This window comes from Poecilia mexicana, unplaced genomic scaffold, assembly GCF_051168715.1.
Source record: "Poecilia mexicana isolate PSO_F unplaced genomic scaffold, ASM5116871v1 scaffold_8, whole genome shotgun sequence".
Taxonomy (NCBI): Eukaryota; Metazoa; Chordata; class Actinopteri; order Cyprinodontiformes; family Poeciliidae; genus Poecilia; species Poecilia mexicana.
The window spans coordinates 12,000,318-12,022,706 of record NW_028263377.1 but is presented as its reverse complement, the minus strand read 5'-3'; the positions used below and the strand labels follow the sequence as shown (position 1 = coordinate 12,022,706).

General features: G+C 39.2%; 2 protein-coding genes across 4 annotated transcripts; one reads left to right on the top strand and one right to left on the bottom strand.

Moving 5' to 3' along the window:
* The first annotated feature begins 1,985 nt into the window (after positions 1–1,985).
* nme4 (NME/NM23 nucleoside diphosphate kinase 4) lies at positions 1,986–6,213 on the top strand. 2 transcript variants are annotated; one of them, XM_015009176.2, is made up of 5 exons: positions 1,986–2,214; positions 3,625–3,755; positions 3,828–3,929; positions 4,056–4,168; positions 4,443–6,213. In XM_015009176.2, the coding sequence occupies exons 1-5, from the start codon at positions 2,001–2,003 to the stop codon at positions 4,561–4,563; spliced, it is 681 nt and encodes a 226-aa protein (XP_014864662.2). In that variant the 5' UTR covers positions 1,986–2,000; the 3' UTR covers positions 4,564–6,213. The 2 variants fall into 2 exon arrangements, with proteins under 2 accessions (XP_014864662.2, XP_014864664.2); XM_015009178.2 differs by lacking the exon at positions 1,986–2,214 and adding an exon at positions 2,229–2,807.
* A 369-nt stretch (positions 6,214–6,582) lies between these two features.
* Positions 6,583–15,031, bottom strand: eps8l1a (EPS8 signaling adaptor L1a). Of its 2 annotated transcripts, XM_015009175.2 has the most exons (14): positions 14,897–15,030; positions 13,508–13,624; positions 13,306–13,364; positions 12,850–12,982; positions 11,601–11,689; positions 11,443–11,517; positions 11,205–11,347; positions 10,909–11,118; positions 9,834–9,942; positions 9,607–9,750; positions 9,388–9,526; positions 8,173–8,335; positions 7,564–7,696; positions 6,583–6,825 (listed from the first exon to the last, which is right to left on the bottom strand). In XM_015009175.2, exons 2-14 carry the CDS (start codon positions 13,620–13,622, stop codon positions 6,781–6,783), a joined length of 1,557 nt encoding a protein of 518 aa, XP_014864661.2. In that variant the 5' UTR covers positions 13,623–13,624; positions 14,897–15,030; the 3' UTR covers positions 6,583–6,780. The 2 variants fall into 2 exon arrangements, with proteins under 2 accessions (XP_014864661.2, XP_087864387.1); XM_088008261.1 differs by lacking the exons at positions 6,583–6,825; positions 7,564–7,696; positions 8,173–8,335 and adding an exon at positions 8,621–9,019 and having other exon boundaries at positions 14,897–15,031.
* Between the last annotated feature and the right edge of the window lie 7,358 nt (positions 15,032–22,389).

Below are 22,389 nucleotides of genomic sequence, written 5' to 3'. Positions count from 1 at the left end.
CTTGTGAATTAGTTTTGTATTATTTCAAGTGTACTGAGATATTTGCACCAGAAAGTACACCAAAAATACTTGGTCAAATTTTGTGTGCAATTTAAATATTACATAATATTATCATCAGTTGGTGACTTTTAAACCAGGATGAAATGAAAATGAAATTTCTTCGTGAACAGAACTGCCAAACTATCTTGACTGAAGTTTTTTTTTTTTTTTTTTTTTTTACAAATATTGTTACAGATTAAATTTAACTTGTCTAATCCTGGAGCATCTCAACTTCTCTAATTTTAATTCAAAGTTGTTGAGACATCATTGCATGCCAACCTTCTGTTACAGTGATGTGGGAAAATATGCAGACTGAGGGGAAAATAACAGCATGCCACCTTTTTTTTTAAGCAAATGACTTGCCATACCTAATTTCATTTCCACCTGAGCGACGCCATGTGGTTGTGCTTAAAAATGGCAAAAGAAAGTTAACTTTACTTGAACAATGGCTGTTCTGGTAGAAACTATTGTACATCCCCACAGGGAAACACATGTTGTATAGGGAAAGGTAAAATCAACAAACTGCTTGCATGCTGTTTATTTTCAGCAATTAGATTATTAACAGGAATGGGGTGCATTCTAATAAGTGTGGATTTACATCAATGTATATATATGAATATATATAATACTTCCAGCATTTTCATATATTCACAATCCGCAACATTTGATTAAGCACAATACCTAATAATGATTTGGCTAAAATGTTCAGAAACACTTTTTTTAAAATATCTAGATGACATAACAAATACAGAATTTTTAATATTCTTTTCTAGTCCGATTGGAAACTAAGTGCTTTTGTGTGTGTATTTGTTTCCCATAAATATAAACATCCAAAAGAAAATAATGTAGAAATCCTCTATTTGTATTTTTTTTAAAAGGTTTTCCTTTATTTTAAAACTTCAAAATGGAAATATTTATCAAAAAGTTTTGTTTTTTCTTAAAAGCTTATGTAACACGCGGCTCTAAAATAGTTTTATTTTGCAGGACTGAAGTGGAAGTGGCTCTTTGGTTTAAGAGCCACTGATCTAGAGGGAAATGGGTTTTTAAATCTTTTAACCTACGTCTGATGTGATTTTAAAAAGCTGCATCATCATCTCAACTTGCTTGTATTTTTATAGCGCCTCATTTAAAAATGATTTACAAGACAAACAAAGCAATAAACAAGATTTAACAGTAAGTTAAAGACAAAAGTTAATATAAGAGGTAAAACCTGTACCTGCAAAATAAAGATTGTTGGACAAATGGGTTTAATAAAAACCTTTACGTACAAAAAGAGTGTAAAACAGTGAGTAAAATCTGAGAACAATTTGAGGCCTGTCTGCTGAGAGCAAAGATTTCCTGTGAAATGGAGGATAAGATCTTCATGCTAAAGCAGAAGCAGTGACTTTAACCGCTTCAAAAACAATAAGGGTAAGAAATTAACATTCTTAATTCCTTGATTTTTGCAGATCCCCTCTTAAAAACTATCAGTTCGTAGTTGAATTTTGTTATTGAATATCCTCCCAAATTAGGAGAATCTTTATGGTCTGTATGGTTCTAACAGGTGCAGGTTTTTTTTTTGTTTTTGTTTTTTTAACAGACTTGACCAGCATTGAATGGTGAAAGAGGTTGGGCTCAACTCCAGTTGTGACTTGACCGGTTATTCTGCTTCAAATGTTCCTTTTTTCCACAATAGTTTGTTTATTTGCGTATAAGGTCTTTCTTTCTACACTTAGACACTCTTGGGAGGACAAGAAGACCAGTGATTGATTCAAAGTTATCACACACTTAGACAGTGGCCGCAGGGCGAAAAGGCGTTCTGGAGGAAGATGAGATTGACTTTATGTATCTTTTTTTTTCCTGAATCGCTTAGAATGCGTGAAGGAAGAGGGATCTGGCATGAGTAGAGTTAAATATTGAGGAGCGAGTGTCAATGAGTGGAGCCGGGCAGAGGGGTAGGAGGGGAGTGTGGGGGGGGGGGGATGACTCGTGAGTTTTTATTGGGGAGGGTTGACTTCACTCCAGGGGCTGACAAAACACGCGTGAAGCGCACGGTCATGTTGCAGCGCAGGGTTTTCCACACGGCTCTTAAGCACTTTTTCACAGGGACTCAAGAAACCAAACGAGCTCTGCCATGTGGGCTCCTCTGTGCGCTGACGTGGGGACAGAGGCTCGTCTTGCACAGGCACAAATCAAGTAAGTGAAGAGAGTTTTATTTTTTTTATTTTATTTTTTTTTGTGTGGAAGATTAGAGGAGGTGACAAGTTGGAGTTATTTGTGCATTCCTTTTTGCGTGTCCCCCACACACTTTATAAGTGGTGGTTATTTGTTATCTTTCATCCACTTCCTCTCCGAGTAACTCTGCTTTTCATTTTGAATGGAAGACGCGAATCTCTCCGGACAGAGTTCACTCGAGTCAGACTTTAATCCCGAAGCGCAAAGTTTTTTTTTTCCCCCAAAACCCAACGACAATATTTGACAACAAACCCGCCCGCCAGACGAACGGTGTCATGGGCCAGAGACGGGCTAGTGCAGGGGTACCCAAAGTCGGTCCTCTTGGCCCGGCATTCTGCATGTTTTAGCTCTCTCCCTATGGTAGTAACAACCTTTTCAGCATGTATGTCGACGTTCTTCTTAGCCCTTCTAATGGGACATCATTTGATCCTGGTGCGTTAAACCAGGGAGAGAACTAAAACATGCAGGACCGACTTTGGGCACCACTGGGTTAGTGTGTTAAAGGTTCGTGGCTGTGACGTGGGTGACCTTGTGGCAACAGAAAATGCCCAGAGGTACGCGGATTCAGTAAGGATCTACACTTTTTTGTCGGCGGTACAGCATCATCGCGTAGATTTGAACGTTTACGGATTCGAGCTCCCGGCCGATACGTCATTGTTCATGTCTCGCGTGACGCCGACCGGCGCGCCGCTTCTCAGCTGCTCTCGTGGCGGGTCTCGTGTGTTGTTAATGGATCGCATGCAGTCATTCATGCGCTCCTGGTGTTGTGGCCCCTGTCAGGAGTCATGGAGTACAACTGAACTGGTTTAAAACAGGAGCTGACGTGTGTAAACGTTCATGAGGGATGAGCAGGTTACATGGTTTGTTTAAGTGAAAATGGTATAGAAAATGTTGGAAAAAAAAAAAAGTATTCGCACTCTTACATTTTTTTTTTACTTGAAAGATTAATGACCTCCTGAGCTTAATTATGGGATGTACCACCTTTAATAACAACAACTGCTGTCAGGTTGTGTAATTGTGTTTGTAGAGTTGTTAATTTGATCAATTTTTTTGTTAATTTTGGAGTCATTCAGTTGTGGACTTTACTGGCGTGCTTTTTGTGTGGCTTAAACAAGGAAAGGGATCAAAGTTGATAAAGACTGACATCACAATACAGAACATTTCAAGGCCAAGCAATTAGGTCTAGTTGGCATGCTGTTCGCCAGGGCAGGAAGACAACCACGTTTGGTTGTAGGGTTGCACTTGGAAATGTGTTTTCTTGCTCCATGATGTTGAATTTGGATAATCGATACTCATCCTCCCTGTTGGATAACTGCTGCTGATCCATGTAGCTATGCATTTCAGCTGTATATGAACTCCTACGTTCATCAGGTCTCCCAGATGTGAGGGAGCGGACTCTCATCGCCATAAAGCCAGACGGAGTCCAGCGTCGCCTTGTTGGACAGATCATCCATCGGTTCGAGCAGCGAGGTTTCAAATTGGTCGGGCTGAAGATGCTGCAGGTAAACAAGCTCTGTGTGAAGAAAACACCCTCTCCTTTCTAACTCCTAACTCCAGCTATATTTGCTGTAAAGGCGTCTCAGGATGTCCTGTCCGAGCACTACTGTGACCTGAGGACCAAGCCGTTCTACAACAGTCTGGTGCGCTACATGACCTCTGGACCCCTGGTTGTGATGGTGAGGGCTTCCCTTCTTCTCCGCCCGGCTTTGGGCTCCTTGCAGTTTTTACATTGTGTTTGCTTTATCTCGCACTTGCTTATCAGTCCGCTGCAATGCGTGAGTGATGCGTTTATCTATGTTTAGGTATGGGAAGGGCACAACGTCGTTCAGACATCACGGACTATGGTGGGAAACACTAACCCGGCTGAGGCCCAGGCAGGAACCGTCAGAGGAGATTTCAGCATTCATGTCAGCAGGTAAACTCATTTCTTTTCATCTTGTCTTGTTTTTACAAAACCTTACAAAATAATTACAGTCACAGGATTAATAGGAGACAAACTTTAGTCAGAGAAGGAGCCAAGATACCTAATGGTAGCTCTGAAGGAGCTGCAAAGATTCACAGCTCAGGTGAAACGCAACAGCTGTTTGTTACGCATTCAACACAGCTTTTTAGTTTTGCAATTCAATGTCCGTAAACGCCCACTATCAACTCACGTCGATAGAGTAATCACAAGCGTTGCTCATTTAAAGGAACGTGGTCCATGCCAGTGACTCGGTGGAGGGGGCTCAGAAGGAGATCCAGCTGTGGTTTCAAACAAAAGACCTTTTGGACTGGGACTCCTGGGACCAGACCAGCACCGGCGATGTGTGAAGATGGCATGAATCGAAGGAAGTGAGATTTACTGCCTCTTTCCCTGCTGCTCAGTGGTCCGTCACTTCAGTGCGGCCAAAGGCGATTGTAAACCATGAGCCGTATTCAGTGATCTCAGTGATTTACCTCAGAAGTGCACTCAAAATGAAAATGTTGTTGTTCTGTCAGTTTTTAATCCTTGTTTGAGCCGGTGCATATTTTATTAATTTGTAATCAACATGTTTCTGTTTAATGGTTAAGCTACTTAAAGGTTTAAGATGCAGAATGTTGACTTAAGAGTACACAAAGTCCATTTATTATGATTGTATTTTTTAAGAATGTTCTGTTTGAATCTTTTAGTGAAGAAACACTTTTTACACACACTTTTCAGACTGGCTTTTTTGTCACAAGGTAAGAATGTTGCATTTTGGCAAACTTTTTCTACATTTGGCAAGATTTGTTTTGAGGCCATAATTTGACCATGCACTGAAAGTATTAATAAAAGAGCAAAAATGGTTAAAAGTTTTTAAAAAATGAAATAAAACCAGAATAATGTTTAAGTAGATAATGACATATTTTCCTTAGAGGTGCTAAAGCAATAAACCCAAAAATATAAGCAGGTTAGTGTGGTCAGGGGCTCATTTTTTTTTTTTTTTTTTTTGGGGGGTGGGGGGTGGGGGGAGGGGTTTCAATCATATCTGTATTTTTTAGGACATTTTTTCCACATTCTGATCACTGCAAAATAAAGCATGGAGAAATGGCCATATTCAAAGCTGAGGACAAGATAAAACATAGTTTCAAAATGATTTTTGCTGTGCAGAAGGAGTTTAAAAGTTGGATTCACACACAATAATTGCTGATAAGCAATGCTGTCAATTGAACATTTTTCCCTCATCCTTTCCTTCATAGGACTGATTTTCATTCCTCACAATGTTACCTGCTAGCTTAAATCTTCCTTAAGACTCTCCCCAAGGAGAGCCCACACTTGGATATCGTTCTATGACCGCTCTCAAACAGGACACATCAATGGCACATTTGTAAAATGTTATGTGTCAAAATATCTAAAATGAGCAATAAATTTAGAAAGTAGGTGCATCTTCATCCCTGTGAGGAAGGCAGATCAGGACAGGCTTGCAAAACCAACACAGGGTAATCTGAAAGGTCAGTTGTTTACGTGGTAAAATTTGACCTCTGGTGAAAGTTATTTGTAAAACTGGTGAAGCAACGTTATGTTCACATCATGTTGGTTCACCCTCTGCTTGTGTACCTGGATGGGTGTTTGTTTTTTTTGTTTGTTTTTTTGCATGTGCTGACGTATGAGGGGTCACAGGGTCAAAAACTTTTCACAACTGGTAGAAAAAGACTTGAAAGCTCATGCTGAGTTTAGTATTGAGAGATATAATGAGTTAGAGGATTTAAAATAAGCATTACAAATGCATCTATTGACCTCTGCTGGTGAGATGTGAATATTCCAAATATGAATATTTCTGCAATAATTAACAGAGCAAATAATCACCTCACTGACTTGAACACAACAGAAAATCAACACTAATGTTTTTTTTGTTGTTGTTTTAATGTGATGTGTTTGTACATTTAGACTGAAACAACATGTGGCTGTACAAAGTGACATAATAAAAATGAATGTGAAATAAACATCAATGAATGCGAAAAGTGGACAATCTGTAGAGGTTTTCTGTTAATGGACAACTGTCATCATTTTACATGAATTTTGTCTCGTTTATTTTATTTACATTGTTAGTATCCATAGAATATCAACTAAGACGTGTGACTACAACAAAATAGAAACGCTAAGAGAAGTTTATTTTGAGAACATTTTGCATGTCAGTTGCGGCCAATAGGGCTGCATCATTAATACGTAGTTTATGTAACCTTCATGTGCAATAATACAAGGCCTTACTTATATCCTAATGCTGTGTTCAGGATGCTTTTTGATACAATGAGCATAATGGCTAACAGCATATTAAAAAAGACATAAAACTAGCAAAATGAAAACAGAACAAAGTTAGCAGTTTATTTAAAAAAAAAAAAGTTAAATGTTCTTGCCAGTGCAGATATTGCTCTATAATTAATACATGTATGTAATCTTCATGTTACTGTGCAGCTGATGAATTTAAATAGCCTTCATGTACAACAGATTGGTCTCGTATCTCTTTAAGTTATTAGTGATTTCTTCGTCAAATATCGTGACGTTTACCAATCCAGGTCAGTCATCAGGTTTCACTTCTCCGCCACCGTCTCTAGTTCAGAAACTTTGCGCACGTCCTGGTAAGAAGCAAACGATACGTCGGTTCAATAGAACAAAATTATAATTACTTCTTTAAAGCAAAAGATGACAAAATTCAGCCTGTTTTGCTGTTTCTTCAATAGAGATGGAAAGTTAAATCAGCTCAATTTCTAACACAAACAGTTATCATTACCTTCTGTTAAACTTGATTTAACAAAATGCACCATCAGAGTGAATATGTTGTATGATTTCTACTTTATTTTCCCTTACTTTTACCCAAATGGAAATTTGTTGTTGGTTTGTCACAGAATTCAAGCAAAGTATTTTCTCCAACATTTTTATGTCATTTTTGCTAATGGTTAAGTGAATCTCGGCTTTAAAAGTACAACTGTGATACTGTAAAGTCCTTTTTTGTGCAATGAAGCAATTTTTGACATTAGCAGATTCACACAAATACCACTGTTTATAGGTCAAAGGGTCTCCAACTCTGTCACTATCTGCCTCACCTCAAACTCCAAATCTAAAGGTTTTGATATCTTCAGTATAAACAAATTTACAATATATTCTATAAGCACTATAAGATTAAAAAAAAATGAAACGGGATCAGAGTTGATTACTTTCTTGTCCGTGCTCATTTTGAATGTAGGTCAGTTCAGTAACAATTTGGCAAAGTGACGCAAGTCTGTGCATCAGCCAAGGCCGAGCAAATAAACGCCGGACCAGAACCGAGTGACAACAGAGACAAACAAACGCATCCAGAACAGCAGCGTACAAACCTCGAGAAGGGACTTCTGTCCCAGCACCTGCAGGTAAATACTCTCTCCTTCCAGAGGACACACACTGCAGAGCTCCTCGTTCTTTAAGGAGAAGAGCTGAGCTCCGTTCAAAACTCCCAGGGTCTCCACGGTCCTAACGGAGGGATTGTGAAAGAAGAGGTTTAGTTTAGAGAGAGCACGATTTAAAAAAAAAAAAAAAAAAAAAGATGCTCAAGGAAAAGCAGCGAGTGGTTTAATCTGATTCCAAACATTTTCATACCACCTCAGAGAGATACTAAATAACACAGGAGAGTTTGCACTACAGTCAATCATTCACCCACTGATGGTGGTGAGTCTTCCAGCAATGCGTGGAAGAACTATAGGAAACACACCACCTCCTTCCCATGATGGTCACCAGCTTAGTCACACGCACGCTGCTGAGGGATTGCATCCCATTTTTCAAACAGCAGCATTTGTAGCGATGCGGATGCGTTGGTGACTCTGACCCCAGCTGATCCTCAAAGTGATCAAATAAACCGACTTTCTGAACGGATAAGGCTGATTGCCAACAAAAAGAACATTGTTACCACATAGCAACATCATCATATGTCTAGTGAAATCAACACTCACCCCTGACTGAAGCCCTTCGCAGAGAGCCAGGACTTCACCGCAGAGCTTGGGGAGTGGTAGTTCAGGGGGATCGGGATGCCAGCTGTGGAGGAAACCTCCGTATCTTCAAGCGAGTTCCTTTTCTTAGCCAGCCGCTGCAGAAGCTCATTGTTCATAGCCATGACTGTTAGAAGAGGGGGGAAAGAAGCAATGCTATTCAGACTTGGAATAGAGAGAGATTTTCTGAAATACAATGTCCTGACTGCTTTTTCTCCCATTTTATGTCTTGTATAAAAACCTCAGGAAAATAAACAACTTTAAATTCGATCAGGAAGAAAAAAATCTGGTCCTACATCAATACAAGCGTTACAAATTTAGCATAATTTGGCTGTAAGGTGAATGAATGAGGATCTGCTGACTGAAAGCAAATAATCCGAAGTTTGATGCATTTCTAAGGTTCTCTCTGGTCTTTATTTGATTTTTGTTTGTATATTATTTTACAATCCTGTCATTTATTGCAGATGGTGTCTTAAAACCCTCAAAAATACAAACAAAAAATAAAAAATTGTGGTTATAAGGTTAAAAGATGTGAAGTTTAGGTGATGTAGATCTGAATAATGAAATTCCCATTAATTAAATTCAGATATGCTGAAGTATAAGTATATCTGAATTTAATCAGAGTTGTTTGATTAAATTCAAACAACTCTGATTGTTTGAATCAGAGTTGTTTGACGCCCGACAGATTTACAAATCATAAGTGGAGTGTTACTGATTTCACTATAATGCTTTAGATTTATTCCAAGTGCAAGCAATGAATGAGGAGAAGGAAAAGAAAGGGAGAAAGGAAGGAAGAGAGGTGAGGTAAAAACTTACCAGTGAAAGGAGATAAGGATAAAGAAGAAAAATGAAGAAAAGAAAACACAATAGAAGTCTGAAATTAAATCTTGTGCAAACTCTCCAAGTTTCTTAAAGATTTACATTCCAAACATAAATATATCATTTATATTTTTTACACTGATTTCAGTTTTCATATTTAAATGCCTGCATTTGAAGGTTCTATGTACCATTAGCATAAATATTGAAACGTTTCTAATAACGTGTAAACATCTAATTATTTTAGGACATAACTGCATGTTTAACACAAAGGAACAGAGAGGAAGCAAACAAGATCTGTTGTTTTTTTTTTTTTTTTGCCACTACTTCAATAGTACTGCATTGCATGGAGTGGCGTGTTACCTCGGCTGCCATCTTCTCTTGTCATGTTCGATGGCAGAACCATGCTCTGATGTCGCTCTGCTCGGTTGGTCGCGGTCGGCCTGAACCCGTCGCTGCTCGATGGGGCGTACGAGAAACACCGAGGGGTGAGAGCTGTTCTCTGTTGAGAACAAAGCGGGACTTATTCAACACCGAGGCCGCAGAGTATTTTCAGAAACACAAACTACGCCGTGTTCGTACCTTTGACTCTGTTCGAAGCACCGGATGGATTCTCTCAGTGTTGTTCAGCGCAGACAGAGGCTCCAGGATGTTACACGGAACAAGTCCGATCTCGTCATAGCTATTCCGGCACTTCCAAAAGCGGTCCGATGATAATTCAAGGACCTAAAGGAAGATAAGTTAAATCAGTTTCTGCCTTTACAGGTCAGTCCATGAATACTGAGATCACTTGTGGGGGTGCGCTGTACCTCTAGCGCTTCCCCATGTAGTACGGAGAGTTCATCGTTGTTTCTGGCCACAAAGTCGTAATTGCAGTGATACATTCTCTTTCCATTTGGTGGGATCCCATTTTTATTTCTGAAATTACATTCAGAAATTTCGCAGCTCATAAAATAACAACATTGTCCAAGTGAAGTCTGATTTCTTTTGCTTTCGTTTGCTTTTATTTGTCCTTCCTTCACACCAATCTGAATCCAAACCTCCCAAATTCAGGTCAATAAAGTTCACCTGAGCTTTTAAAACTGCTCATGCTGCAGCTTTAAAAGCATTATGTGTTTCTTTCACTGTTGAAGAAAAGCCCTAGAAACATCTTTAGCCAAAAAGAGGACCAGGAGTAAAAGAAAAAAAAAAGGCTGACTTTTCCACAACTCATGATGGTTGAAATAATTTTCCGGGATGCCATGAAAAGCAGTTTGTAAAAATAACTACTAAACAATCATCCTCTTATGCTGCTAAAAGTTTGATGAAAGCCCTAATGGTGTCTCCTTCACCACTCTGGTAAGGCTGGAGCTGATGGTTATGGTGCAGAAACCTCCCACGTGTACTACTAAGAGAAATAACAGAGACTGTGAGGATTCAGATATTTGAGGCAGAAACAGTAAGGTGGCTGGAAAAAAAACGGCAAACAAAAATGAGGATTCCAAAATGTGTTGCTATCCGGTGACATTTGAAGGAGCAGGAGGTGCTGGATGCCATGGGGGAGAACTCAATGAAGTTTCATAACATTCTGACTGAATGTCCTTAACAATTATATTAAATCTTATGCAATAAATTAAAAATATGCTTTCCAATGAGACCTCATTGTTCACAATAAATCTGCCTTTTAAAAATAGCTAAATTTAAGTGGGTGCTGAGCATACTTTTCATTAATTCCTCATTTCTGCATTAACATTTTCTTTATTGATCTAATGTAATGTTCTACTCCTAAATGTCACATTTTCATTAGCTGCAAACTGAAAAAAAATCATCATAATTAACAGAAATAAACACCACACACCAAATATATTTTCCCAGTGGCTCATGCTGCAGAAAAAAAACCCTTACGCTTTTTCGGTCCCTTCCCTGTAGTTCTTGGACGCAGGCTGGACATGTTCCTGTTGACTTTGCTTCCGCACGCTTTCATTAAAAGCGTCCTCTTTGTGCTGCAACTGGACGGGATCTTCCAGCAGCCGACCAGCTGAGTCGTTAGCCTGAGGCTGCCACCCATCCAGGAAGACAGGCGAATATGGAGGAGCAGAAACGGTCTGCTGCGAACTGAGGGTGGGAGAGAGAGCGGGTCTTGTTAGAACAGAGGCGCTGTGAGCTGAAGCAGAGGTTGGTGCAGAGAGAGGGACACAGACGCGTCTGAGGTCCAGTTGGGTCCCAGTGATTTCCACAGCTCCTTTTCCTCTCCAGTCAGGTGCTCTCGGAGCAGAGAAACGGCTCCTCTGGTCATGCATGGACTCTTCACGGATGCAGCTAATGTCTCAGTGGTCTTCACCATCTGTAAAACAGACAGTGGGTGCCACTCAAGTTAGATTTAAAAAAAAAAAAAAGGGAAACCCCAAATCAAACTAAGTGTCATAAAGTCGCTCCTACCAAGTTCAGAGGTAAAAAGATGTGGTGGAGCAGATCTGGTGCATCTGGTTGTGAGATGGACGACTTCAAGCGATCCTAGATCAAATGGGAAATAGTTTTACGCATAGTAACATAACATGCTTTCTAATAACTTCCAAGAATGTTGCGTGGATGCTTACCAGTAAACAGAAGGAGTACTTGATTTTCTGAAAGATGTCCACAAATTCCTGCTCAGACGGAGGACTCGCTTTCTTGGTCAGCAAGTCTCCTGCAAGACAAGAGAGAGCAATCACAGCCAAAGCTGCAGAGCGTGCACTTAACCACGGACACAGAGCCGTCACTGTTTGAAAACTATTGCAAACATGGGTAGGTGTTTAAATATTGTGACTCATCTGACAGGAGTGTAATTGCCTGTGTAAGAAAACACAACAGACATGCTTTATTTCCGAGTGACGTACTCACTACGAAGTCCTACACAGAAAGAAAATGTGAATTTAAAACAATATTTAAAGACTCACACCCTCAAATGAAATGAGGCTTCTTAATTATGTCATTTTAACCTTCACAGCGAAAAAAATAATAACATTTTATGTTGAATTAGTTGAGTTTGCTAAAAGTCCACAGGAAAAAAAATGCATGGAGGTTGCCTTTCACAGTGTTTTACATTTTAAACAATACTGTCAATTTTACAGTCAAATTATTTTTGTTTACAGTTCATCTTTATAAAAAGTTTATTTTTAATCGCTGTGAATATGTGTGTGGTTAAAACATTTCCGAAGGCACATAACCCTTTTTGTCCCTCACATAAAAAAAAATATATATATATATATATATATATATATATATATATAAAGTCCAATAAATCCACCTACTGCTAAAGAACGACAGGTTATGTTGACATCAAACCTCCATAACAACAATGTCAGGATCTACCTGTTCTGATTTAGGCGATTTCTCCTTTTATTTTTTACGTCTTAGCCTCACAAATTGAATTACATAGCGCCATCTTTACAATGAAATTAGATTTAGTAAACAATGGATAATGATTTGGTGTGACTGTAGGTGTGTACAGAGTTGCATAAGATGAGAACAAAACCAAAGTAACATTAGCTGAGTGATTAATCAAGTAGGAAGAGCAACATTACAGGTTGACCATCCCAAGTCAATAAGCTCCTCTCTAGGATTGGTTTGTCCTGCCCTGAAGACAAAAGGCGGGGTGTTTCAGCAAATACAAGAATCTTCTGAATAACCTAGGAGTTTTTTTCAGCAATCTGCCCACTGGCTTGTTTTAGTGAATGCTAAAAAGTTTGCTCTTTGCCTCTTTCTGCTCTAAATACTTAGAACTAATAAACCGAGTCTCAGATCAGTTTTTTTTTTAGATGCCCAGCTTTGTGGCCAACAGTTTAATTTGCATGTAAAAGCTTGTACCTTGTTTGTCATTTTTGGTGCTTTTCTTGGCGCTCCTTTTGGTCCTTTGGTTGAGAATGCTCCGGGCCTCCGCGGTTTGTTGGAGGCGAGCCATGAACCTCTCGATGTCATCAAAGCAGTGATTCAAGATTTCCTTTGAAATATTAAACCGATGTTGTTGCTAAGTAGCCAATCGCTACACAAGATGTGTAAAATAACACCTTAAATGTCAAAAATATTTTCAGATAGATGCCTCCATTCTCAGGATTTTTGAAGATAATATTACGTAATTACCAATAAGCAAAAAACATTTAGCATATCATGAAATGTACCTTTAATTCTGCATTTCTTTTCACTGTCGGTCAATGTTAATGATACATATTCTTATTTTCTTCTTGCTTTATCAGATTTAATCTGCAGATACGATAACAAGGGAAATGTCGGACTTTACCAAGTATCCAAATGTTTCAGACTTACAACTTCTCTTTCTGCAGTCATCAGCTTTTTGTGGCTTGACTTCCCGCTTGTGCCGTTCTCTGTGCCGAAACAAAACAGCCACATTTACGCAAAAAAAAACAAAAAAAACTGAAAGACTTTACAGATGCACTCGGCTCAGACGTTCAACTCGACCCATGTAGCCAAAAGATATGGTGCAAATTGTCAGCGTGGCCATAAATACCTCTCTCAGCGTCCGTGATGATGGGCAGCCCATTGGGACGATGTTGCTGAAGTGGAGTCAGCACTTTGACCCCTGAAGGCTTCCTTGGAATCACTTGAGGAGGTGACGTCGACATTTCTGCGATGCAGACGCGAGCGAAGTAAAGTAAGTTTCCAGTACAAGTTAGCAAAACTGAATGGCAACATTAGCTGGTTCCTCATGTAAAGCTTTACAATAAGCCTAAATGAAAATATCCTTTAATAGTATGAGCCTGAAAATGTTTAAGGATTTGAATTTCTTGATAATAGATTTGGTTGTAGTCAAGAGAGAGAGAAAAAAAGGTAAATAAGGTATCACGTTGGATAATATTTGTTCTTTACAGAAATCCAGTGGTGCCAATAATTTTGCCAACATTCAGTCAGATTAATGACTTCGTGTTAAAGATTTTTTTTTTAGTTTGGGAATGTTTACACATCTTATACTTTGCAACCCTGTGTATTTAAGTAAAAAATTATTCTACTAGTTCACCGGTTTGCACATTTTAGAGGATTTGTGAGCCGCCTTGTCTTACCATCTGTTTTCAGAAAAAGGACTTTCAGAACCGTCAGTTCCCTCAAAAGGCTTTTTTGTGGAAGAATTTTTTATTACAAATCTCTAAGTTAGTGTGAGTAGAGCAGGATTTAGGTTAAGATAAACCTTTCAAAAAAGTCAAGCCATCAGGTGGTAATGCTGTATCTGTTTCCATAAAAGGGGGTTAACACAAGATCAGATGTTGTGATATATAGATAAATCCTTCTCATTATGAACATTTGGGTGCTTTAAAGCACTTTAAAAAGTGTACCATTAAGTCAGGTTTCCATAATTTGTGGAAACCTTTATGTCAATTTTGACACGTTTTCACAAAGGTGATTTTGTCTGAAATATTTTTAAAAATGGTATAAATAACTTGAATATTGTCTAGCTGACCTCCTTATTTAGGTTATTGCCTAACAAAGAAGTTTTGTGTGGAAAGTTTTCTCCTGGGTGACATTGTCAGAAAAATGACAGATAAGTAAATTCAGGAAAAACCACCATGACCAGTAGGCATGCAGGTGACACAACCATGAGAATCTGAAGAGAAACTGTTACTCATTGAATAAAAAAAGACAAGTGTGGTTTCAGGGTATCACTTTGGCTTTCGTCATCTTTCTTTCCCCCTATGCTGTTATTTTTCATGAAATAAAGAAATTATTCTTATGTCACAAGCTGGCGTTTTGTTTCCCAAGAAGATCTGTAATCTGTTACTGGCAAAAACAGCTGCTGGTCGACAGGTGCACCTCCGTATTCATTTCTCATTTCCTTCAGCATTTTCTCCCCTCATCTAAAAAAAAAAGAACAAAATTTAGGTCAAATCAAGATTCATCACTGTACCTTTTGGCGAGATGTGAGCTTGCAAGTCCAAGTGGCAGTCACCACTCCTCCAGCTGAGCTGTATGAGCGCAGAGTTTTGGTTGTTTACAAGAGGACGTCCTACCTTCCTGAGATGTGTCAGAACAAGTAAAACAAGCTTTTCTTCTGCTGTCTCTCTCTGTTGAGAGGCAGGACACATAGCGTCCTGCCTCTCTCTCTCTCTCTTTCTCAGGGTAATTGGAAGTTTCTTCCTCCTTTTGACAGGTATTTGTGTCACCTGCCTGTGGCTTGTGCCACAAGGTCAGCCAAAAGTGCAACAAATACCATTCCAGGACTGTCTTCAGTCTGCTTAAAAACCCTGCCAACATGCAGTTTCTCTTGAAACTATTGCAGCAAAAGCCAGAATAAAACAGTCATTAAAGAAATCTACAAAAGAATGAGGGGACTGAAAAATACCCCGCCTCTCGCCCGGAATGTTAGCTGGAGAGAGGCACCAGCACCCCACCTGACCCCACTAGGGACGAGGACGTTAGAAAATGGTTGGATGAATGGGATTGAAAAATATAGACTTAAGTCTTTGTTATGTAGGGTTTTTTGAGGCATGCACTCTTTAGAAAAACATGCTTGATCAAACAAATAATCCAAATAATTTAAGTGTGAAATCTACTCATGGGGCTGCACAGTGGCGCAGTTGGTAGAGCTGTTGCCTTGCAGAAAGAAGTTTCTGGGTTCAATTCCTGGCCTGGGTCTTTCTGCATGGAGTCTGCATGTTCTCCCTGTGCATGTGTGGGCTCTCTCCAGGTACTCCGGCTTCCTCCCACAGTCCAAAAACATGACTGTCAGGTTAATTGGTCTCTCCAAATTCTCCCCATGTGTGAGTGTGTGTGTGCATGGTTGTTTGTCTGTCTCTGTGTTGCCCTGCAACAGACTGGTGGCCTGTCCAGGAACATTAGCTGGAGATAGGCACCAGCAACCCTCCTGACCCCACCAAGGGACAAGGGTGTAAGAAAATGGATGGACAGATCCACTCATTACAGGTAATTTGCAGAAAAGAGTTTAATGATTTAGGTATCAGATGTAGGTATCAGTGGAAACACAGATCTTGAAAACTTACAATTAGATTGATTGATTCTACACAGAGTTCCAGGATAAAACTGAATGTTTTTGATAAGATAACAGAAATGTAGTCAATAGAGTCCAAACAGAGATTAGGCATTGAGTTTTACTGAACAGGATAGTGTAACGTTGAGGTGAACTGGTTTCGTTTATGTAAGTGAGGAGTGACACCAACTGGCCATTGGGTGGACATAGCAGAGTGACTCTTCCAATATACAGACAGAAAACAGAATCAGATGCACTCTGGACATGATTAATAGAATGTTTTCATTGAAAATAACAGAAAATTATGTTGTTGTGTTTTTGTTGTTTTTTTTTTCAAACTTATTCTTAAATTGAAAAATGCCAAACAGTTCTTGCAGTTTGTAATTTCACAATATGGGAAATGATTTTAACCACAGAATGAGAAGAAGAGCTTTCAACTTTTACACTTAATTTAAACTTCTGCCAAGTTATGTTCTGCTGCCGGAGGAAGTGAACAGCATCAGGTTGTTTATACAAGGCTAAAGGAGGTATGAGAAAAGAACACAAAACTACACAAGCCTGGAGACATGACAACATGGAGCAGCATGTTGTCATGTCTAGCTATGAAAATTAATGCTACAATTCCTGATAATACCCACCCAGGTTATTTAAAACCACAATGTGGATGTTGGGTCTAAAAGATTGCTTTGATTGAGAAATGTTCTGCCCTTGTTGCTTTATGCCATTGAGAAACATTTTCCATGAGCCTGAAGCATGCTGACCTTGACCAACTTACATCCCCGGAGAGAAGTGCATACTTGGCACTCTGAGGTGGCTCAGGAGGAAGGAAATTTTGGGAATGCAATGCATCAGGTTTTCACGCAGCAACATTAATATGTAAGCAAACAACACAAACTTCCTGCAGTGAAAGACGACAACGGCCATGTCAAGCTATTGTTGGAACAAACAAATGAGGAAATCGACACAGATCGGACTGTGCTATCCGTTATGAAAGTCATGTTAAAACTGAAATCTGACGTTTTGTTGCAGAACAATAACCAATTCCGTTTATTTCTTCTTCTTGACGTTCAGTTGATCTGTTTGTTGTTTACTGTTGAGACTGGTGCCGCAGTCATTGACGATGTAAGTTGTGGTGTTAGTCATTTCAATCTGGAGAGACTCAGACGGAGAGAGAAGCAGTTAAAAGGGTTTAATGACAAAAATAACGTGAAAATAAACACAAAGTTCTTTGGCGATCAGGCCCCGGCCGGGGACGTCGAGCTGGACTTCGATAAGCTCGATGAACATTCCTGATGCAGCGAGGGAATGTAAACCCCCCGGGGCCTGTGCTGGTGGCGGCGGTCAGAGGATGATGAGGCCTGAGAGCCGGGAGCTGAAGGTGGAGGTGGGGTGGCGGTGGGTTGATCGGGGCTGGTAAGCGGAGGAGGCTGGGAGTGAAGGTCCTTTTGAACCAGAGCCAGGACGATGATTGGCTGGAGTGAGGCTTGGACCTGCGTTGATAGGTCCGGGTTGCGGAGAGGGAGGCACTGATTGCAGGGCCAGGTGCGCCAAAAGAGTCTTCCAGCCTGAACTTCAGTCAAGACTCCATGTGTCATGAATAGGTGGATGTTGGTTGTCACTTCTGACAGCACTTATTTAGTTACAAGTGTGTTCTATAGTTTATGTCTGTTTTGCTCTTAATGGTTGGAATTTAGTGTTGAAACTATCTTTGTATTTGACTGTTGGTCTTGAGATTTGGGCAGTTGGAAATAGACTGATTCCAGGTGTTGTTCTGCATCATTCAAATTTAAACAGTGCTTTAGAAAGGAATTAATGCTGATATTTAAAGTTTGTTTGCTCACTGATGTTAATTTTTAAATGGTAATTTGAATCTGTATTATTATTGTATTTTCAGAAACTGCTTCAATTTATTTGCACCGTCCTGTCAGTAATTCTTCAGTAAACCATTTAAACACCCTGATGACCAGCCTGCTTTCTGACCGAAGCCCTATCGTGATCAGTTAAGAAAATCCAGCAACAGAGGTCAAATCCTCAATGTTGAGGCTTTTCAATTGTCACAGTTGATAAAAGGTTCTTCATTTTCATCTGTGAGGCTCATTACTGATGATTCCCCCTAAATCTTCTCCTTTTCGATTTAAAATTGTATTTTGATGGAAACAATGTCTCAATTAACTGGTTAAGTCGTGTTTTAGATTGTTCTTGAAAAACTAATTAGTCACGTCTGATTAGTGGGTGCACACACAGCTGCACAATGGACCCATTGATTTATTTACAGCAGACAGCTGCTCCCCTCTCCGTACCCCCGCTAAATCTTTTAGGGGTACGCAGTACCCGACCGTACCCGCCTACTTTCACCCCTGTGTGTTACCCAGAAAAAGCCTGAAGCCAAATACAGAGAAGACTCGGGGAAGCCTTGTGAGAAGAAGAGCAGAGAAATCAACACCAGCAGCAGCAGGAGTCCTGGAAACGCGACTCCTCTGGGGGACCGTGCTCTCTCTCTCACATGGTATGTCCACAACACACTGTTGTTTTGCCTTCACTTTTTAATCAGGCTTGTTACTTTTAGACATTTAAAAATAAAAATGTGAAAAAGATTAAATACACATTTGTTATTATTTATGGTAATATGTGCAGCAGCTGAAGGTATTTTCAACGAGCAATAGTGTAAAATGTAGGTGGGGGATGTTGTGTGCATTCATGATTGACAGCTGTGTTATGCAATGTTCAGGGAAAGAGGATACTGTATACATATTGTACTGTTGGTTTAATACATGCAGGAACTTTTTCAAGGAATTGGTGAACAAAGAATGTGCTTCATGCTTCAGTCAACCTCAGTCAACAATATATTGTTTACAATGATGTTTTTATTCTGCACTTTTAAAAGAGATAGATATCTCAAGACTGATATCGGCTTTTGACATTTTTTGTGTGCTAAAATGACTTAATGCTTCACTGACATTGCAGATTTGCTTGTTGATCTCTCCTCGGCTGACTTGAAAGTAAGCTTAACGTATGCACTACGCTCAGTTAGCCGATGTTCTGATAAGTGGGACTGCTTAGTTTGCTTTTAGCCCAAGTCCTCAAATAGGCACAAGGGGGAAAAAAATCAATTGGCATGACTCTATCTCCAGCTAACGTTCTGGGCAAGAGACAGGGGGTACACCCTGGACAGGTCGCCAGTCTGTCGCAGGGCAACACAGAGACAGACAACCATGAACACACACAAACCTAGGGAGAATTTACAGAAACCAATTAACCAACAGTCATGTTTTGGGACTGTGGGAGGAAGCCGGAGAACCTGGAGAGAACCCATGCCTGGACAGGGAGAACATGCAAACTCTATGCAGAAAGACCCAGGCCAGGAATTGAACCCAAGACCTTCTTGCTGCAAAGCAACAGCTCTACCAACTGCACCACTGTGCAGCCCGACAGTAGAGACATAAACCCCAAAAGAAAAAACTAATAAGAATCTAATTCAATCACTAAAATAGTACACCTAAAATATACTAATCAGGCACGTTTTTAGTACATTTAAAACAGTACACTTAAAGTACACTAAGTACTACTTAAGTTTGTCCAAAAAAAGTATGTTGAAGTATGCTCAGCACACTTTAAATAATGTTTAAGTATTACTTAAATACTACTTAAGTGCAAAGCACCAAATTAGTATTTCAAAAAAGTCACACTAATTCTAAATATACTTGAAATATACTCATGATTAGTCCTACTAAAAGTATGCTTAAGTATGTTAAAATGTAACGTACACTAATGTTTCACCTGGGTAGTTGCAATACTCGTTACACTGAAAAAAGTAAGCTATAGAATTTACCTAATAAATCTGAGGTAACAATTTGCATCCACTCTTTTGTGGTAAATTTAGTACCATATATTGAGTATAAAATAACTGAACAAAAAATATATGAAATACTTAAAGAAATTGGGTAAAATTTACCTCATATTTATGTATATATTCAACAGCTACTTACTCAGCTAAATTAGGTAAAACTATGTCTTGTTTGCTAGTAGGTAATACCTGATGTTTACAAATAAAGGTTAATTAAAATCAGTTAATAACCATTACTTATTCTGAGAAGGTAAGATTTACCCCCAAAAAAGACATTCAGATCATACACCTTTTCAATGTTTTTAATCCATAAAGTCATCAAAAACAGAAACACAGAATAAATTGCAGCACAACAGTGTCACAGAACATTACAAATAATGAACCTGCGTTATAACCTAACAACTTCAAATGTTGGACAATAAAACATATTCCTGTTTTAGGACATCCAGACTGCTCAATAAGAAAGGAGTAGATCAGAGAAAAGGAGAAGTGAGGAGAGAAGAGAAAATGAAAGTGAGGTGATCAGAGCAGAGGTGCAATGGATGTCCAGTCACATGAAGATTTTATTGTATCTAAACTCTTACTTGTGTTTCTTCAGCCACATACAACAGTGACTGAGCAAATCAGCAATCTGCAGGTGTATTTATACACAAATAACTGAACTGCCTTGTTTATAAGCAGCAATAATACACTAAATTATCCAAAAAATTAATAAAGTGCAGTACAACAGCTTTACACAACATTTCAATGAATAAACCCGTTTTATAACTCACTATGCTAATGGCTTCAAATCTTCTTTCTTGATAATTTGTCAGTGCGAACAACACTTTCAGAGACCCCTTATTCTATTTTAAAAGCCACAAAATCCACACACAAACTCTATGAGATTGTTTGTGTGTGTACAGTATCAAATTTCTGGATAAAGACAAGTCAGAAAATCAACATTCTTTAGTTTCTGTGCTTGCTCTCACTCTCAGAGATAGGATGAGAATAAAAGAAAACAAATGGGGAGGGAAAGAGGGAGAGTTCAAAATTCTTCAGGATTCACTCAGTGGTATTGACCAGACTGGCCAGTTTCTATTGCTTTACCAGTTCTGTTAATGTGGAGAAATCAGAGAACAATGGAGTGGGCTGAGAGAGGCTGCCACATACTTATGTATCCATCTGTACATATATTTCTGTGTCTGTGTGTGGAGCAGAGAAGGGAAGAGGACAAAAATATAAAACTATACTCCATTAAAAATATCTGTCCAGACAAAAGATCCTCTTGGAACGAGAGGGGAAATGTATGTCTATTGCATGAGCTTGTTTTTGAGGCTGTGGACCTTCTTCAGTAGTTTTACCCCATCAAATTCCAAAAAAAGTTTTTGAAAAGCTTCAAATGTGTTCTTGAGCTGCTTTGGATAGTCAAGATTGAGGGCATATATCAGTCCCATCAGCAGCACACATGCCTTTGTTCAGCTTCCACATCCTTCCATCACTTGGTTTCCCTCAATCACTAGACACATCTGATGGATCCTCCTCAGCCATGATGTTGTGCATCACGATCACCTTCATTGTTTTGTCTGTGTAGTCCTCACATTCCTACATGTTAAAAAGAAAGAAACAAAGAAGATGCACATTATTAATTTAATTGAAGATGCTGTTTCAATACATTTCAACTTATCTAAAGGAGACCAAAGGGGAGTGATTAGAAGATAAAAGGAAAAGGGGAGAGAGGATCCCTTGAGTTAAACAATCATCTGTTATCAATGACATACCTGGCAGTCATGGAAAATATCTTCTAGTCTTTCACCAAGGTAGTTAATGAGGCAGCAGACAACTGCATCCCTTTTTTTTCTCAATGCTCTGTGTCTGTAGGGAGATACAATTTACTGAAAAGACTGTTAGTGGAGAGTGGGGAGAGAATTACATACAGTAAGACAGAATTGCTAAAAAAAAAAAGGGTAGTTTAAGTTGGTAAGGAGCTCAACTTTGTTCACAACAAAGCAATTCTTTACAAATTATTTCACTTTTAATTCACGTATATCAATAATGACATATTTGTGGAAAAAAAAGTAAAATAACATACGTCATTTATAGTGTCCAGCGCATCTTGGAACCAGCAGCCCCTTCTTTAGACCGCAGCTTTAGCATGAATGTCTCCTCCACGAAAATGTAGTGATACGTCTGAACTCTTCCTTGATCTAGGTAATAAAAGGACAAAAATAACATTTTAAATGAGACCAGATCTCATAGGCATGGGCATGCAGGAAATCTGGAGAGCGGATCATTTTGTTTTTAAACAGACCGCGGCGGAGACCGACTCCAGCTGCCATGTTAAGGGAGCTAACAGAGCTAACAGGTAAACAACATAAAACACGTCAGTCATTTCATATGTTGGCGACATATTAGTATAGTAGTATTTTAAGACTGAGGCGAAAATACACTAATGAATTGTTCCTCATTGACAGCAGTGTATTTCGGTGCAGCGTGAAGTGGGAGCAGAGACCTGCAGATACTTAATGACCATTATACCTTAACCACACTCGGCAAAAGCTGAACTATCCCCTTTACAATCTATCCTAAA

Excerpts from the sequence above, each read along its gene's own strand:
- nme4 (XM_015009176.2), top strand. The coding sequence starts at position 2,001 with ATGACTCGTGAGTTTTTATTGGGGAGGGTTGACTTCACTCCAGGGGCT. Across the intron at positions 3,756-3,827 it reads TCGGGCTGAAGATGCTGCAG|GCGTCTCAGGATGTCCTGTC; the intron begins GTAAACAAGCTC and ends TTTGCTGTAAAG. Across the intron at positions 3,930-4,055 it reads CTGGACCCCTGGTTGTGATG|GTATGGGAAGGGCACAACGT; the intron begins GTGAGGGCTTCC and ends ATCTATGTTTAG.
- eps8l1a (XM_015009175.2), bottom strand. The coding sequence starts at position 13,622 with ATGTCGACGTCACCTCCTCAAGTGATTCCAAGGAAGCCTTCAGGGGTC. Across the intron at positions 12,983-13,305 it reads TGACTGCAGAAAGAGAAGTT|GAAATCTTGAATCACTGCTT; the intron begins GTAAGTCTGAAA and ends AATATTTCAAAG. Across the intron at positions 11,518-11,600 it reads AGTACTCCTTCTGTTTACTG|GATCGCTTGAAGTCGTCCAT; the intron begins GTAAGCATCCAC and ends CATTTGATCTAG.